Source organism: Biomphalaria glabrata, chromosome 10 (genome assembly GCF_947242115.1).
Source record: "Biomphalaria glabrata chromosome 10, xgBioGlab47.1, whole genome shotgun sequence".
In the NCBI taxonomy this organism is placed as follows: domain Eukaryota; kingdom Metazoa; phylum Mollusca; class Gastropoda; family Planorbidae; genus Biomphalaria; species Biomphalaria glabrata.
Genome location: NC_074720.1, coordinates 26807722 through 26826551, shown reverse-complemented (window position 1 = coordinate 26826551; position 18830 = coordinate 26807722). Strand labels below are relative to the sequence as shown.

At 38.7% G+C, this 18830-nt stretch overlaps 2 protein-coding genes across 3 annotated transcripts in view; both read left to right on the top strand.

The window, feature by feature from the left end:
• Positions 1–18830, top strand: part of LOC106069518 (serine/threonine-protein kinase 38-like) — a 234674-nt gene that overhangs the window by 18588 nt on the left and 197256 nt on the right. The window lies entirely within an intron of this gene.
• Positions 1–18830, top strand: part of LOC106058387 (dynein regulatory complex protein 9-like) — a 51773-nt gene that overhangs the window by 1537 nt on the left and 31406 nt on the right. Inside the window, exons 1-6 of one of the 2 annotated variants that reach the window (XM_056043620.1) lie at positions 6458–6595; positions 10518–10654; positions 11142–11320; positions 13063–13181; positions 15606–15719; positions 16196–16312. In XM_056043620.1, the coding sequence (XP_055899595.1) occupies positions 11260–11320; positions 13063–13181; positions 15606–15719; positions 16196–16312 (411 nt within the window). In that variant the 5' untranslated portion in view covers positions 6458–6595; positions 10518–10654; positions 11142–11259. Of the gene's footprint in view, positions 1–6415; positions 6596–10517; positions 10655–11141; positions 11321–13062; positions 13182–15605; positions 15720–16195; positions 16313–18830 lie in introns of those variants that run through there. The other variant, XM_056043619.1, reaches the window with a different exon arrangement.

Below are 18830 nucleotides of genomic sequence, written 5' to 3'. Positions count from 1 at the left end.
ACAACTTTTTACGCAGAATTTAAATATGTCAATAACTAAAATTTGAAAAGCTATCGGAGTTTCCCTTTAAAAAAAAATCATTTTAACGGTTAAGGGAAATTAGGGTTAGAGGTTAGGGTTAGAGGTTAGGGTTAGAATAGTTTCAAGTTAGAACGAATGAATTAAGGTGCTGCTAGGTTAGGTAGGCCGGTAGCGTACTAAACATTACAACACTAATACTCTTAATAGTGACATTATTATAGACAAGGGAGATCATTTTTCTTTATTTGCAACTTTGTCTACGACATGTTTGTCTAGGTAACGACCCTTGAATGTGGTCATACTTTTTAAAACTGTTAATTAAATTACTTTCGGAATGTTTCTTCATAAAAATATCTGAATATAATTAAGGATTGAATACAACTGAAGTCTTAGCACACACGAATATAAATAGTCATCAGTCTGTTTTACTAAGATTTTAAACAATGAGGGCTGGTTAGCATTGATTGGCTACTTCCATAGGAGAAATAGACGAAATCCAAACCTGTGTTGCCTTCCGAAACAGAGGAAAGGCTTTAGGATGAGGGTAAACTCAGGAGACAGTGATCCTTAGGAAGCTTGCAGCTCACAGTGCTACACTCTGGCAAATGGTGCGACGCCAAAACTGGGAATCGATTATTTGTCATTCCTTTGGAGCAAATAGCTGCGTAGAAAGCTGCTGAGTGGGCGACAAGGTTCCGTAGTGATTGGAGCAACAGATTGAACACTCAAATGAACTGTTTTTAGATTGAACACTCAAATGAACTGTTTGTAGATTGAACACTCAAATGAACTGTTTGTAGATTGAACACTCGAATGAACTGTTTGTAGATTGAACACTCAAATGAACTGTTTGTAGACTAGACACTCAACTGAACTGTTTGTAGATTGAACACTCAACTGAACTGTTTGTAGATTGAACAGTCAAATGAACTGTTTGTAGATTGGACACTCGAATGAACCGTTTGTAGATTGAACACTCGAATGAACCGTTTGTAGATTGAACACTCAAATGAACTGTTTGTAGACTAGACACTCAAATGAACTGTTTGTAGATTGAACACTCAACTGAACTGTTTGTAGATTGAACACTCAAATGAACTGTTTGTAGATTGAACACTCAAATGAACTGTTTGTAGATTGAACACTCAAATGAACTGTTTGTAGATTGAACACTCAAATGAACTGTTTGTATATTGAACAATCAACTGAACTGTTTGTATATTGAACACTCAACTGAACTGTTTGTAGACTAAAAACTTAACTGAACTATTTGTAGACTGAACACTCAACTGAACTTGAACTGTCTATATAGAGGGAAACGTGGTCGAGAGGCTAAGTGCGCCTGAACTTGGCTTGGCTTGGTTCGACACCCGACTCGGGCAGAGCTGTGCTTACTGAGCAGCACGGAAAAAACGACACCCCCCCCCCCCAACTGGTCCACAACTGTGATTGGACCAAAGCGCTCTGAGCATGCTATAAGCATGAAAGTAGCGCTATATAAAAGCCATAATTTATTTATATTGAACACTCAAATGAACTGTTTGTTATAAGGAAAATAAAACAATGTATTAAGATAGTTTTCAGGCACACGACTCAGCGAGAGATACGGCCCCTGAATGACCACCATTGGTCATTAGTTTGGTAAACACTGTATGTAAAAATGGCGAGTTTCAACAACCACAATCCTACTTCCTTCCTCACGCGCTGCTGACATGATTTCATTGTTCATCTAGACACGGGGAAGACCTAGACCTAGACCTAGACCTAGACCTAGACCTAGACCGCACTAGATGGAGAGAGACGGTGACCAACAAAGCTATGGACAGCGAAAAAACATGGGCCTCGGCTCTCGAAGAAAAGCGTGTCATACGTAAAATGGCCGGCTCCTCTATCACCAAACGAAAGCCACCTTAACCTGCGATATATGTGGACGGGAGCAGTGCCGGTCCTAACGATTGCGGGGCCTTATGCGAAACTGATTGCGCGAGGCCTAGTCTGGGTGGGAATAAGGGGAAATAAGTGAAAATTAAGATTTTGAATTTAAAAAAAATCGACTTTGAATTTTATTTATTCTTTACTAGGAACAAAATTGCGATCAAATTACGAACCTTGCAACCTATGGCATATTTATATGCTAGTGACTATAAAAGTAAATAAAAAATTGTAACTTCGCCCGATTATTACATTTTATTACATGAAAGCTGACAATGCCTTTTTTTCTTTTAGGATTGGCCTTTTTTCGCTAAGAATGACACCCACAATTGACAATTTTTCAGGAGATTTCCATGACTTTTTCGTATATATTCTGCAATTTAATCATTACTCCTAGAATTAGCGCGGGGTCTATGAAAGCGTGGGGGCCACTATGACCGCATAGGTTGCAGTGGCCTAAGACCGGTTCTAGACGGGCGTGTCTCTCCAAAATAGGGCTCCACAGTCACATGTCTCTCCAAAATAGGGCTCCACAGACACGAGAAATTGTTCGAGATGAACCATAGTCGTTCTATGACTGAAGGAGGCCCCACAAGCACTCGATGAACTAGGATATGGTTCTGTGTGTGTCTGACCTCACAGATGGTCTTGAATGATGATCTTATTGGTAATACCGGTATACAGACGGACTGAGGTGGCTGAATGGCCTATTTTTATTTATGGCCTCTGGAAGAAAGTACTTCCCTATGGTACTGTGCCTAAAGATTACTAAGCATTGTCGAAGTAAGTGTATTGTGGAATTAGATAACACTAAATACTGCTCAGTAAATCTTGTTTTTCACATGCGTACAGTTTTATGGCCTCCTCCAGTGGCGAAACGATTATGGATCATCTCATACAAATGAATGCCTAGGAATTAGCCATGTCGTAACGATGTTGTCCACGTAGCAGTCCCCGCCCCTTCTACCCAGCTGACCTATCCAAGGGGACGGCAAATGCCGTTACAGTTTGAAGTCAGCAGGTTCTGCCAGGGTGTGGCGCTGTAAGCTGCAATGCCTAACAAACTGCCTAAGGGCCGCCGGCTCCTGAATTTTTCCGAAGCCTTTCCCATATTTGACTATAAGTGTAAGGCAGCAGGGATTCAATTCAATAAGTGTTTCTAGGTGGGTAGCACGCTAAGTAACCCGTCAAGCTGAATGTTAATGAGAACAGTTCCGCCGGCCAGACTCAATATCTGAGCCACATGTGAAAGTCAGGAGTTGCCCTCATTGTCAGAGACTATTTTAGACTCTTGTATTTAGAAGACATTTTATATGTAATGAAGTGCTTATATCCATTACCACTTTGGGCAATGACAACCTTGCAGAACGCGTAAAATTATTTGTATACAAATGCATTTTTTTAAACAAAAACAAACATAATCAGTAAAGTGTTGGTAAATTCTAGAAAAATACAAATACAGCAATTTTTGAAACAATTTTATTTTGAGAAATTATCCAACTGTGTGCACAAATAGCCTATATTAAAAAATACAATAATTATCTCCCCCTTTATGGATAGCCTTCAACTGATTTTTACTATTAAAAGTAAATATTTTTGTAATGAAAAACAAAAAGGTAAACATATTTAATGTTTCCAACAAAACTGTTTCGCTTTCAGAAAGTAGCTGGTGTACCAAAACTTGACAAGCTCTAAAATATGAACATTGATTTTTGAATATCTTTTCTAGTTTTTTTTTAAATATAAATGTTATACGGGCGGACTTAAGTCACACAAAACTAATAGCGGCTTTTCACCTTGCAGTGGCCGCCAATAACAATTATTTTGACCAAAGTGGATTCAGCTGAATTCTTTTCTAGCATCTGAATTCTTTTCTATCATCTGAATTCTTTTCTATCATCTGAATTCTTTTCTAGCATCTGAATTCTTTTCTATCATCTAAATTCTTTTCTATCATCTGAATTCTTTTCTATCATCTGAATTCTTTTCTATCATCTGAATTCTTTTCTACCATCTGAATTCTTTTCTATCATCTGAATTCTTTTCTACCATCTAAATTCTTTTCTATCATCTGAATTCTTTTCTATCATCTAAATTCTTTTCTATCATCTGAATTCTTTTCTACCATCTGAATTCTTTTCTATCATCTGAATTCTTTTCTACCATCTAAATTCTTTTCTATCATCTGAATTCTTTTCTATCATCTGAATTCTTTTCTAGCATCTGAATTCTTTTCTATCATCTAAATTCTTTTCTACCATGTGAATTCTTTTCTATCATCTAAATTCTTTTCTACCATCTGAATTCTTTTCTATCATCTGAATTCTTTTCTACCATCTGAATTCTTTTCTATCATCTGAATTCTTTTCTACCATCTAAATTCTTTTCTATCATCTGAATTCTTTTCTGTCATCTAAATTCTTTTCTATCATCTGAATTCTTTTCTATCATCTGAATTCTTTTCTGTCATCTAAATTCTTTTCTATTATCTGTAGTGATGGGAACTAAACTAAATTTTTTTAGTTAAACTAAAACTAAGTTTGAACTAAAAAAAAGTAGTTAAACTTTTAGTTAACCACAAATTGAAAAAATTAGTTAAACTAAACTAAAAAACTTAAGTTAAACTTTTACTAACTATTTTGACCTTTTTTAAGGACAAAACAGCCAAACATGAAAAATATAAAGTATAAAGCACAACCAATCTCTTTAGCAAAATGTAATAAACATTTATTTGTGCACATATGAAAAAAGATTTATATGTCTTTATGGGATAGTTGTAGATCTTAATAGAATCTTTAGAATGATACTATTATAGAAAGAAATTAGAAGTAATTGTCGAAGTTCTAATATAAGTATTATAAGTTACCTTTAGAAGTAATGATAAAACTGCATGTTGACTCTCTAACTAACTCTAGATTCTAGAATATTCTGGATCTAATATCTTCTACAAACGAAATGATCAGAAATATAATCTGGATCTAGAATTAGATTTAGATCTAGCTACTAGACCTAGATCAAATAATTAATATTTTAATCTAAAAATAATCTAAGAAATACTAGTTATTACTACCACTAGATCTAAAATCTAGATATAATCTAGTCTATAGATATCTTAGTAACTCTAGATCTAGATTCTAGAGATTTTAGATTATTATAATTATGATTATAACTAGGTATGGGTATTTAGATCTATATAGCCTACTCTAGTAGATAATACTAGATCTAGATCTAATAGATCTAGATAGTAGATATAAGTATAATTAACTATAATTATAATAGAAGTAGATCATAGATGTAGATCTAGAATCTAGTCTAGATTTAGTTAATTTAGTATTAGATCTAGTATAGTGACGACTATTATTAGTATTATAGATCTATCATCTATGCATCTTAGGTCTTAGTATAATTTATAAGTAATCTAGATCTAATCTAGACTCTAATTCTAGAATAGTTACATAGTTATAGTAGAATCTCTAAACTAATAGATCTAGTCTAATAAAGTAAAGTAATATTTAATTTAGATTTCAATTAATAGATCTATATAGTATATTATAATATAATTATTGACTTATAATTTTAAATTTACATCTAGATCTAAGACTAAGACTACTAAGAGTTAGACTCTACTTAAGACTAAGAGACTAACATAATTAAATATAGACTATTATGACTATTGATCTAATAGTAGTATTCAGTAGTAATAGACTAATAGTAATACTAATAGACTTAGACGTCACTTGACTCTAACTCTAGATCTAGTAAAAAAGGTTTTTAAATAAAAAGAGTCGACATTTCTTTTAGATCTATAGTAAAGCAAAATTCTTTGCCTGCAGCTATACAGGAACACACAGGTGTTTAATAAAAAAGCAGCAAAATGTAGATCTATAGAAGCAAGGAATTATCAGGATTTATCAAGCAGTGAAACTTGCTAGAAATATAATGAACACGTGTATTTTTTTTTTAAAGGCGGGAATAGCGGCAATTATAGGGTAAAGGTCAAAAGGCTTTCTAGTGACCCGTGCACCCTCTAGTTTATTCTCCTCTCTATTATTCATTATATATATTCTTCAAATTACATAGATCTAAATATTTATTGGTGTGTATGTTAAAAAAGTTTGTAAAATTTGTAACTAAAAAAAAATAATTAAACTAGGATTTTAACTAAACTTTTTTTTTTAATTAAACTTTGGCCTTAACTAATTTTTTTTAGTTAAACTAAAAGTTAGCAACTTTTTAGTTAACTTTTGCCCATCACTAATCATCTGAATTCTTTTCTATCATCTGAATTCTTTTCTACCATCTGAATTCTTTTTTTTTTGTGTCTTCCTGTTTCTTCCTGTTTCTTCTTCCTGTTTTTTTTGTTGTCATGTGATTGTGTGTGTGTGTGTGTGTGTGTGTGTGTGTGTGTGTGTGTGTGTGCATAAAATCAATGTCAAAAGTCAATTTATGTTAATTCTTCTAGAGGTCACTGAAAGTTTCTTGAAGATTACATTTCCTAGAGGTCACTGAAAGTTTCTTGAAGATTACATTTCCTAGAGGTCACTGAAGGTTGTCTTAAGTGTGCAATCATGCAAGTTGACGAAACCCTGTACGCTGGTACTTTATCCAGGCCAAGTTCACCACTTTGTAAAGGGGATTATTGGTAGGTGTTAACTCTTAGAGAAACAGACTCACTGTTAGGTCTTAGACAAACAGACTGACTATTAGGTCTTAGAGAAACAGACTGACTGTTAGGTCTTAGACAAACAGACTGACTGTTAGGTCTTAGAGAAACAGACTGACTGTTAGGTCTTAGAGAAACAGACTCACTGTTAGGTCTTAGACAAACAGACTGACTGTTAGGTTTTAGAGAAACAGACTCACTGTTAGGTCTTAGAGAAACACACTCACTGTTAGGTCTTAGAGAAACAGACTGACTGTTAGGTCTTAGAGAAACAGACTGACTGTTAGGTCATAGAGAAACAGACTCACTGTTAGGTCTTAGAGAAACAGACTCACTGTTAGGTCTTAGAGAAACAGACTCACTGTTAGGTCTTAGAGAAACAGACTCACTGTTAGGTCTTAGAGAAACAGACTCACTGTTAGGTCTTAGAGAAACAGACTCACTGTTAGGTCTTAGAGAAACAGACTCACTGTTAGGTCTTAGACAAACAGACTGACTGTTAGGTCATAGAGAAACAGACTCACTGTTAGGTCTTAGAGAAACAGACTCACTGTTAGGTCTTAGAGAAACAGACTCACTGTTAGGTCTTAGAGAAACAGACTCACTGTTAGGTCTTAAAGAAACAGACTCACTGTTAGGTCTTAGAGAAACAGACTGACTGTTAGGTCATAGAGAAACAGACTCACTGTTAGGTCTTAGAGAAACAGACTCACTGTTAGGTCTTAGAGAAACAGACTCACTGTTAGGTCTTAGAGAAACAGACTCACTGTTAGGTCTTAGAGAAACAGACTCACTGTTAGGTCTTAAAGAAACAGACTCACTGTTAGGTCTTAGAAAAACAGACTCACTTTATTGGTATATAATACCTGACGACACTACAGCACTGGCGGATCCAGGGGGCGATCGCCCCTCCCACTCGGCCGACCCCCCCCCCCCCCTGGATGAATTTTAGTATAGAATTCACACAATTTGTATACTAATTTATTACTTATGTTAATAATATATACTAATTATTTATATTTCAACCTATTTTTAGATTATTTTGGTAGGGTCGGGAGGGGCGATGGCATCAATCCGCCCCCCACCCCACCACAAACTTTCGAGTGGGGGGGGTGGTCCTATTTATTTGTAAAATCACAGCTTACTAACAGAATCAATGAAATATCTATATGATAAAAACTTGTTATTGGTATTTTTACCGGTCTTTATTATGTAGTTCACCTGTTGGCCGATTGGAAGGAGAGGAGCGAATACCTCTACTGCCCTTCCCATCTAAACCCTTTGTGTGTGTGGGGGGGGGGGCGGTCCTACTGTTATGGAGAAATCATAGTATGTGAACAAAATTAGTCGAATTTTTATATAATATAAACAGGTGGAAGTGCGATACATGCAATCACCTACCCCCCATCGGACAAACCAACACTTTTTCTTTTTGTATTATAGTAAGAAATTACAAAATTTAAAAAATCTTCCCCTTTCCAGAGTTTGTGTAATTTCACATGAATTTATCATAACTATTTTAAGAAAGACTTTGCTTTGGAAAAGTTATAATTCAAACGAAATTTTTCAATATAACAGACACGGTTGAGATGAGTTCAAAAGCTAGATAATCTTTACCTAGTCGACTTTTTCCAACCTTTACTCTATCTCATATTTTTCTAGTTAAATAAATTTAGGATTATAACTCACAATTTATGCTTGAATTTTATTGAATATTATTAATTAATCGAATTTTTTTTTCGGCGGCGATCCTCAAAGCCTTAATCTAAATATGTGGGGTATCTTATCTTTTCAAAGAACAAATCGGTTGTATTTGCAATATATTAAGGGACTATAAATTCATATTAGAATATTTTTCCACATTATTCAAAAGGTCCTTTATAATAGAATGAATAATGAGCTGTAGGTCAGGAGAATGCGTTACTGCAGTGAAGAATGCCAGAAAACGCTTTTAGCGTCGAGGCTTCGCCCCGAACACCACTGATGAATAATAAGCTGTAGATGTCAGGAGAATGCGTTTCTGCAGTGAAAAATGCAGGAAAACGCTATTGGCTTCGCTCCGAACCCCACTGATAAATAATGAGCTGTAGATGTCAGGAGAATGCGTTTCTGCAGTGAAAAATGCAAGAAAACGCTTTTGGGTGTCGGGGTGAAGCCCCGAAACCCACTGAGGAAGCTTACAGCACTCTCCCAGACCCCCAAGCTTGCAAGAGAAAGGCCTCAACATGACTGGGTTTGTTTTCGCCGAAGATTGAGAAACAGTCTTATTTTATTCTCATATATATGCTGTACGCACGTTTATGCATAGGGTTAGGGTTTACTGGGCGTTAGGGTTAGGGTTTGGTAAAAAATCGCCCCCCCCCCCCCCCCACTCCAAAGTTCTGGATCCGCCAGTGCACTACGGACACGTGGGAATAATAAAGTCAGTTGTGAATTCACCATGAAATCCTTGAAGGCTTGCTACACAATACTACAGGCAACTAAATAACTGTTCATACGTATAGTGTCAACTACTGGTCCCTAACTGACAATAAGTGGATGGTTACTTACTAACTGAACTACTCAATCTGGGTAGAAAACTCAAGAGTCAGCTGAACTGTTCACTACCAGTTCTAGTCCTCAACGCCGCACTCTGTCTTGACCTTACCCCAAGATTTTAATGAGTTCACTACTTCTTATGACTATTGTGAATCCTAACGCGCAAAGCTAAAACAGTGATTTTAAAACGTGTATATCTTATATATATATATATATATATATATATATATATATATATATATATATATATATATATATATATATATATATATATATATATATATATATAATTCTCTTCTTCGCTCAAGAGTTTAGACGAGAAGAAGTAAAGGAAAGATCACTCTCTTATTTCTCTCTTATTCGGACGAACTAGAGTTACACCACGTATAATAAGTGAAATTTAAGAGTTTGTATTAGAAAATAAATTCCTATATGCATTTTATTCATTCTTTTCTACGTACAGAACTACTTTACGAGCCTTGCGTGTAGCGAAATCATACAGTATATAATAAAAATTCTATTTCCTACATAGATCACGCTAAATAGCAATAATTACCAAATGTTTCAATCTATCAACGAGAATTGTTAAACTAAAGTAATTCATCTTTAGTTTGAGGCGCGAGAAGCTTCTTTCACCAGATTCCAAAATTACGGGATAATGCCGTTTTTTTATCGCACGTAGGATTGGCATTTTTCTTGTTAAATGACACCCCAAAATGACAATTGTTGTCTATATATTTCAGGAGATTCGTGTGAGTTTTCTAATGATTTTAATAATTTCCGGATATTTCCAGGACTTTTTCGTATATTTTGCAATTTCATGAGTATTTCAGGAGCTCCTGGTAAATTGACAGGAGGCCGCGGGAAATCTGTTATAAGTTATACAATGGTTTAATTTAATAATTTATACACTTAGAATTACCGCGGGCCCTATGAAAGTGCTGGGCCCACTGCGGTCGCATAAGTGCGGAGCCCACTGCAGTCACCTAAGGCCGGCCCTGCAAAATAGCGGCGTATGTTACGCCGCCGGTCGATAAGTACATATATGAGGTGACTCCTTAGGTGACACTGTTAGATCTTGGGATTTATTTAAAAACACTGTTAACAAGCCTGTTTTCAATGTTAATTCATGCAATTCTGGTTGATTCGTTTTAAATAATGTATTAAACATGACGCCTTTAGTGTTATGATCTTCATCTGAATTGAAGTTGGTGCTCATAGATTCACGTGTTTCTACAATGTGACTTAGCCCCGGGCTTAATGGAAAATTTCTGGAATACTCCCAACGATTGTTAAGTAAATCTTTAATTGTCATCTTAGTTGCAGGAGCCTAAGGGGCTCAACTACTGATTTGTTTGACAAGGTTTACTCCTGAGGCTATAACTTCAAGGCAGCGGAGGTCGGAAATCAGAATGAGTCATTTCTGACCAGCAACAACTGATCAATTGAGTTTTTGTGACACGTCAATTTTTTTTTGTCATTTGTTGACAGACTTTCAATGTAAGTCTATACGTTTACCTGTAAATAAGATCACCTGTCAATAAGTTCAACTGTCAATAAGTTCACCTGTCAATAAGTTCACCTGTCAATAAGTTCAACTGCCAATAAGTTCACCTGTCAATAAGTTCAACTGTCAATAAGTTCAACTGTCAATAAGTTCAACTGTCAATAAGTTCGACTGTCGATAAGTTCACCTGTTAAAAAATTCACCTGCCAATAAGTTCACCTGTCAATAAGTTCAACTGTCAATAAGTTCAACTGTCAATAAGTTCACCTGTTAAAAAATTCACCTGCCAATAAGTTCACCTGTCAATACTACTAGTATAAGTATAATGTCGCCACCTGGCAAAGTGCTTGAAAAGTTTTTGTCAGTAGCTGTTTAAGTTGCAGACTATTTTATAGCGAGTTTATATCGTCTGACCCTTATACTTACCACAGTTTGAGCTATTGTTTTAGGAAGTCTACACTCTATTTGATCTCTTCAAAGTGTCCCATGTCTTGACGCCATCAACTTGGCGGCCATCTTTGAAGATCTGGATGACCAGCTCAACGTCCTCGCCAACAGTAGCGATGCTCCGTATGTGGACGTCAGGTCCAGAAAGTCCATGTTTGACCACAGAACTCAGTCACGTTTTAGGTTAAGTCCTAAGGCTTCATCTGACCGAGGTACATTTACTTTGGTTTTTAGTGGTTATGTCAAGCTTCTGATGGGGAAACAAAACGATCCATGATTGTAAAGAAATAGTTAATTATAGAGAGGGGAAAGGATGAAAGGGCAGGGAAGGTGTTGAGTAAAAATGTTCCATTGCTTTTAATCTAACATTTATTAGTTAATAAGAGAAAAATAATCGCTCTATAAGTTGTATTCAGGAGGTATTGTCTTTTTTTTTAAAGTATTTTTAATGTTTTTTTTTAAAGACAACAAATATTTCGAATGTGTCTTATTGTCGTAACTTCCTATTGGAGTGAAATCAAGTAAAAATGATATCAGATACTAGTCTAGATCTATCAGATACTTATTTAGATCTACCAGATACTAGTCTAGCTCTACAAGCTACTTATTTAGATCTACCAGATACTAGTCTAGATCTATCAGATACTTATTTAGATCTACCAGATACTAGTCTAGCTCTACAAGCTACTTATTTAGATCTACCAGATACTAGTCTAGCTCTACCAGATACTAGTCTAGCTCTACAAGCTACTTATTTAGATCTACCAGATACTAGTCTAGCTCTACCAGCTACTTATTTACATCTATCAGATACTAGTCTAGCTCTACCAGCTACTTATTTAGATCTATCAGATACTAGTCTAGCTCTACCAGATACTTATTTAGATCTATCAGATACTAGTCTAGCTCTACCAGATACTTATTTAGATCTATCAGATACTAGTCTAGCTCTACCAGATACTTATTTAGATCTATCAGATACTAGTCTAGCTCTACCAGCTACTTATTTAGATCTATCAGATACTAGTCTAGCTCTACCAGATACTTATTTAGATCTATCAGATACTAGTCTAGCTCTACCAGATACTTATTTAGATCTATCAGATACTAGTCTAGCTCTACCAGATACTAGTCTAGCTCTATCAGATACTTATTTAGATTTGTCAGATACTAGTCTAGCTCTATCAGATACTAGTCTAGCTCTAGCAGATACTTATTTACATCTATCAGATACTAGTCTAGCTCTACCAGCTACTTATTTATATCTATCAGATACTAGTCTAGCTCTATCAGATACTTATTTAGATTTATCAGATACTAGTCTAGCTCTACCAGCTACTTATTTGCATCTATCAGATACTAGTCTAGCTCTACCAGCTACTTATTTAGATTTATCAGATACTAGTCTAGCTCTATCAGATACTTATTTAGATTTATCAGATACTAGTCTAGCTCTATCAGATACTTATTTAGATTTATCAGATACTAGTCTAGCTCTACCAGCTACTTATTTACATCTATCAGATACTAGTCTAGCTCTACCAGCTACTTATTTAGATTTATCAGATACTAGTCTAGCTCTATCAGATACTTATTTAGATTTATCAGATACTAGTCTAGCTCTACCAGCTACTTATTTAGATTTATCAGATACTAGTCTAGCTCTATCAGATACTTATTTAGATTTATCAGATACTAGTCTGGCTCTATCAGATACTTATTTACATCTATCAGATACTAGTCTAGCTCTACCAGCTACTTATTTACATCTATCAGATACTAGTCTAGCTCTACCAGCTACTTATTTAGATTTATCAGATACTAGTCTAGCTCTACCAGCTACTTATTTAGATTTATCAGATACTAGTCTAGCTCTATCAGATACTAGTCTAGCTCTATCAGATACTTGTCGAGCTCTATCAAATACTATCAAAAAAAAACTTTTCTATCCCAGAATTCTTCTTGTCTTTGTCGATCAAATATGGCTGCCATTTCGACACTTGCATACCAAAAAAGATATTGGACATGAGCATTGCCCAAACAGAGGACAGTGTGAAGCCAGGAACATCCTCGGTAAGTTGCCCAAACAGAGGACAGTGTGAAGCCAGGAACATCCTCGGTAAGTTGCCCAAACAAAAGTAAATGTATACTCTTTGTCAGTTCACCACATCATGTGACAGTAGGATTATAATCGACAGCCCAGACATGGAGGTCAGGAGGCAATGGGGCAACGAAGGAGCGGAAGCCCCGGATTATTTTCCGAATAAAAGTAACAGGTCTTCCGAGCCTTTCAAAAATGTATTGCCAACAAATAAAATTATTTCAACACAGAATTTAGTAATTTTGGGAATTTCTGTAAAAAATAAAAAAAAGTAAAAAAAAAATTTAAACATTAGCAGACCTGTCAAAACTTTGATATATTTTTAGCGGCCCCCGAAAGGAGAAAAGACGCTATTAGTTTTGTGTGAAATGTCTGTCCGTCCGTCCGTCTGTCCGTCCGTCCCGTTTAGATCTCGTAAACTAGAAAGATGAAAATCCGACATCATAATATTTTAATACATTCAAAGTTCTACATTTTTCTTTTCTAAAAGATATCAGATACTGCAAGCAGTTTTTTCATGAAAATACACCACTTTTACAAACTATTCTCTATTAATAGTAACAAACACTGGAGGCCCTTTAGTAGGGAAAATTACTATTTGCCATATTTTTTACACATTTATGCAAATGGTTTTAGATTTTAAAAAAAAATTACATTTGTATGGCTATATTATGTAAGTTCTGTCATAGTAACTACTACATTTACCCAAAAAATTTTTTACTTTTTTTAAGAGAAAAAATCTATTTAGTATGCATATAAGGTGGACATACTTCAAAGGCCGATTTTGAGTTTGTGTTTCCACACAAACTGTCTTTGTAACCTTGTTTATCTCTTTTGTTTGGGCGCGTTTCTTGTGGATTCCCGGGGGCGGTAGCACGCCTGCCTTCTGTCTAACTCAGCCCTCAAAATCGATGTATGTTTACCAAAGTATGTTATTTCACATAAGTTTACCCTATAGTGCATCCAGAGTATAATTGTGTCCTGTCTTTTCTAGTTGAAACATAAACAGTAGGCCTACTATAAGAATGTCAAGTTAGACCTATAACAACAATATCAAATTAGATTTTGTCGTCTTTGATTCATCCCTTAGGCATGGTCAAACTATGCATCGTTACATCGTCAATGCCTTCATAGTGCAGGCTAAGTGCCGTATGTCTTTCTTCATCCATTGGAGCACTTTCTATAGATCTATATCCTCTCTAAGATAATAGCAATCGCAATTTTTTTTTAAAAAAGGCTCTCTATATAATGTAATTGTAGCCAATGTTTGCACTTCCTTTGTAAGATAATCGTAGCCAATATTCGCAGCCCTTTGTCAAGTAAATCTAGCAAGGGAACTAACTTCTCCCTTGTCGTAAAACGACTATTTGGATAGCCCGTAGAGACGAGATGAAAGCCAGGGCATGGTTGAAACTGTGTCGAAAGGGGACGGCAAATGGCTGATTCAAATTGAGATCAGTAGCAAGCAAGGCTAACGAGCCCCTCCTGCCCGAAGTTTACTTCTTTAAGCGCCAGCTGCTCGCCTTCGCCCACACTTCAGTCACTAGTAACAGTTCGCAGGACAATATCTGAGCCACACGTGGAGACCAGGAGTTGGCTTCATTTGAAGAGGCCGTGTGACACGCCATGCCATCTAAAGCTATTAAAGCTAATGGTGTGTTGTACACTTCCGGAGGTAACCGCCTTGAGGAAGTTCTCCCTAAGATATCACTGATCACAGGGTTTAGGTTTTCTGTTAGATGATAATTACAAGCCACATAATCGTTGTGTTATTTGAGTACGTTCACTAAAGCTTGTAGGCCAAGCGATGTTTACGTTGTGTGTTACCTTCTCCCTAAACACAGAACTACTCAGTCTACTTAGAGTCATTATAATTGAATGTATCAACTAATGTCAACAAACGTAATGTATTCCAAGGCGCTGTAATAAAATAACATAAACACAAGTGTCAAAATGACAAACAAATCTATAAAGGTTTGGAACAGTTAGGTTTTAATGTTTAAGAGGATTAACGATCTTTTCCATGATTCTTCAATTGTCGATTCGTTAGTATGTGAACTATGTGTGTGTGCGAGTAAAGTGTCAGAGTCTTATTTGTGTATGTGTGTGTATATATATTAGTGAGGTGTGAGTTTGAGCTGTGTGTGAGAATTGTATGTGTGAGCTGTATGTATGTGATCTAAGTGTGTGTGTGTGTGGTATCTATGTGTGAGGTATCTATGTGTGAGGTGTCTATGTGTGAGGTATCTATGTGTGAGGTATCTATGTGTGAGGTATCTATGTGTGAGGTATCTATGTGAGAGGTATCTATGTGTGAAGTATTTAGGAATCCAATTATTTGTTTCTTCCATGTTTTTGTTGCTGTCAATGTTTTTTGCTTGTTCATTTATTTCTAGTCAGTGATGGATAAAGCTGTTCGTCCTACCAACATTACTGAAGCTGTGCTCAGACAAAAAGACCTTTATTTTATTCAGCAAGCTGCTCATGACCTTATTGAGGACCTTGTGCAGGTAAACATGATGACATTGTTTGTACCTTTGAATAGGATTGAGCCTAAACCCTAAGAAGGTTAGGATTAGAGAAGGGTATTACCCAGAGACCAGTAATGAGAGGTTGGATCTTCGCTGACCTCCATCAGTTACACTGTATTACATCCGTCTATTGTGTGGTCACGACTCCTTGATCCAAGCGTGGTTCCTCCTTGGGATGCCTCCGTTTTCCTAAAATGTACCAACACAAACATGAGCAGCCTGAAGGGAAGTGTTAGCGGCCATTCGTTACTTACTATGTGAGTTGTATTCGGAGGTTATGGTTATGTGATGTCCTACTGGATGTTATGTGGAGTCCTACTGGAGGTTATGTGGAGTCCTACTGTATTTAGGTCCGCAATATTTTACTTACTTATGTATTTATGTCCGCAATAATTTACTTACTTTTGTATTTATGTCTGCAAGATTTAACGCTATTGTGTATTTATGTCTCCAAGAGATCCAGCTTTTCCTCCTTAAAAGAACATTTCGACAAAGAGAGACGTCGAAGAGAAGCTGTACTGAACAAATTGAATTTACCAAATGACTTGAATTTAAAAATCAATCGTTTGAGGGTAAGACTGTGGTTTGAATTGATCTTATACATTGCAGACTTTCAAAACAAAAGAAATTATTACTGTTTTCATATAATCGTGCATGGTTAGTAGAGACTTCCACTTTACTCATGGGTTATCGTGGCTGATTCATGCAATAGATTTCATGCTCTAGTGTAGATATGTTCGGTTGTAGCATTTGTACGAATGTGTTCTAGCTTATGCAATAAGAAAATCATCTTTATCTTGGTATCGGAGTATTTTATTATGTTGTGTTTGTTAAAATGTTTTACATGTTTCGGATGTTCCTTCAGAGTTGAAGATAGTTTACTTCCTAGTCCAAACCTTCCGCAGGACGACGGGGGATGGGAGCGGGCAGGGTTTGAACCCCCGACCGTCGATAAATCCGAACGACAGTCCAGCGCGCAAACCGCACGACCAGGCAGCCATCCTCTGTTTTTGTATTTCTAATTTATAATTCAGTGTATGGATGTAGCCCGGGGAAATGAACCATAAAAGCTAAAGCAAACTACATTTCCTTTATTCTAAGTGCGTAACGGGTAAGTTGTTGAGACTCAACCACCCCCCCCTTTTCCTAAGGGCACAAAATGGGAAGGCAGGAGGCGCTGGGCAAAAAGTTGGAAAGGAGGCGCTGGGCACAAAAGGGAGGACCAGGGGGCGCTGGGCACAAAGGGGGAAGCAGGAGGCTTTGGGCACAAAGGGATGGGGAAGCAGGAGGTGGTGGGCACAAAGGGGGAAGGGAAGCAGGAGGCATGGGCACGAAGGGAAGGGGAAGCAGGAGGCATGGGCACGAAGGGAAGGGGAAGCAGGAGGTGGTGGGCACAAAGGGGGAAACAGGAAGTGCTGGGCACGAAGGGAAGGGGAAGCAGGAGGAATGGGCACGAAGGGAAGGGGAAGCAGGAGGTATGGGCACGAAGGGAAGGGGAAGCAGGAGGTGGTGGGCACAAAGGGAAGGGGAAGCAGGAGGCATGGGCACGAAGGGAAGGGGAAGCAGGAGGCATGGGCACGAAGGGAAGGGGAAGCAGGAGGCGCTGGGCACAAAGGGAAGGGGAAGCAGGAGGCATGGGCACGAAGGGAAGGGGAAGCAGGAGGCATGGGCATGAAGGGAAGGGGAAGCAGGAGGCATGGGCGTGAAGGGAGGAGGAAGCTGGAGGCATGGGCACGAAGGGAGAAAGCAGGAAGTGCTGGGCACGAAGGGAAGGGGAAGCAGGAAGTGCTGGGCACGAAGGGAAGGGGAAGCAGGAGGCATGGGCGTGAAAGGAGGAGGAAGCTGGAGGCATGGGCACGAAGGGAGAAAGCAGGAAGTGCTGGGCACGAAGGGAAGGGGAAGCAGGAAGTGCTGGGCATGAAGGGAAGGGGAAGCAGGAGGCATGGGCACGAAGGGAAGGGGAAGCAGGAGGCATGGGCACGAAGGGAAGGGGAAGCAGGAGGCATGGGCACGAAGGGAAGGGGAAGCAGGAGGCATGGGCACGAAGGGAAGGGGAAGCAGGAAGCATGGGCACGAAGGGAAGGGGAAGCAGGAGGCATGGGCACGAAGGGAAGGGGAAGCAGGAGGCATGGGCACGAAGGGAAGGTGAAGCAGGAGGCATGGGCACAAAGGGAGAAAGCAGGAAGTGCTGGGCACGAAAGGAAGGGGAAGCAGGAAGTGCTGGGCACGAAGGGAAGGGGAAGCAGGAGGCATGGGCGTGAAGGGAGGAGGAAGCTGGAGGCATGGGCACGAAGGGAGAAAGCAGGAAGTGCTGGGCACGAAGGGAAGGGGAAGAAGGAAGTGCTGGGCACGAAGGGAAGGGGAAGCAGGAGGCATGGGCGTGAAGGGAGGAGGAAGCTGGAGGCATGGGCACGAAGGGAGAAAGCAGGAAGTGCTGGGCACGAAGGGAGGGGGAAGCAGGAGGCATGGGCACGAAGGGAAGGGGAAGCAGGAAGTGCTGGGCATGAAGGGAAGGGGAAGCAGGAGGCATGGGCACGAAGGGAAGGGGAAGCAGGAGGCATGGGCACGAAGGGAAGGGGAAGCAGGAGGCATGGGCGTGAAGGGAGAAAGCAGGAAGTGCTGTGCACAAAGGGAAGGGGAAGCAGGAGGCATGGGCGTGAAGGGAGAGGGAAGCAGGAGGCATGGGCACGAAGGGAGAAAGCAGGAAGTGCTGGGCACAAAGGAAGAAAGCAGGAAGTGCTGGGCACAAAGGGAAGGGAAAGCAGGAGGCATGGGCACGAAGAGAAGGGGAAGCAGGAGGCATGGGCACGAAGGGAGAAAGCAGGAAGTGCTGTGCACTAAGGGAAGGGGAAGCAGGAGGCATGGGCACGAAGGGAAGGGGAAGCATGAGGCATGGGCGTGAAGGGAGGGGGAAGCAGGAGGTATGGGCACGAAGGGAAGGGGAAGCAGGAGGCATGGGCGTGAAGGGAGGGGGAAGCAGGAGGTATGGGCGTGAAGGGAGGGGGAAGCAGGAGGCATGGGCACGAAGAGAAGGGGAAGCAGGAGGCATGGGCACGAAGGGAGAAAGCAGGAAGTGCTGTGCACTAAGGG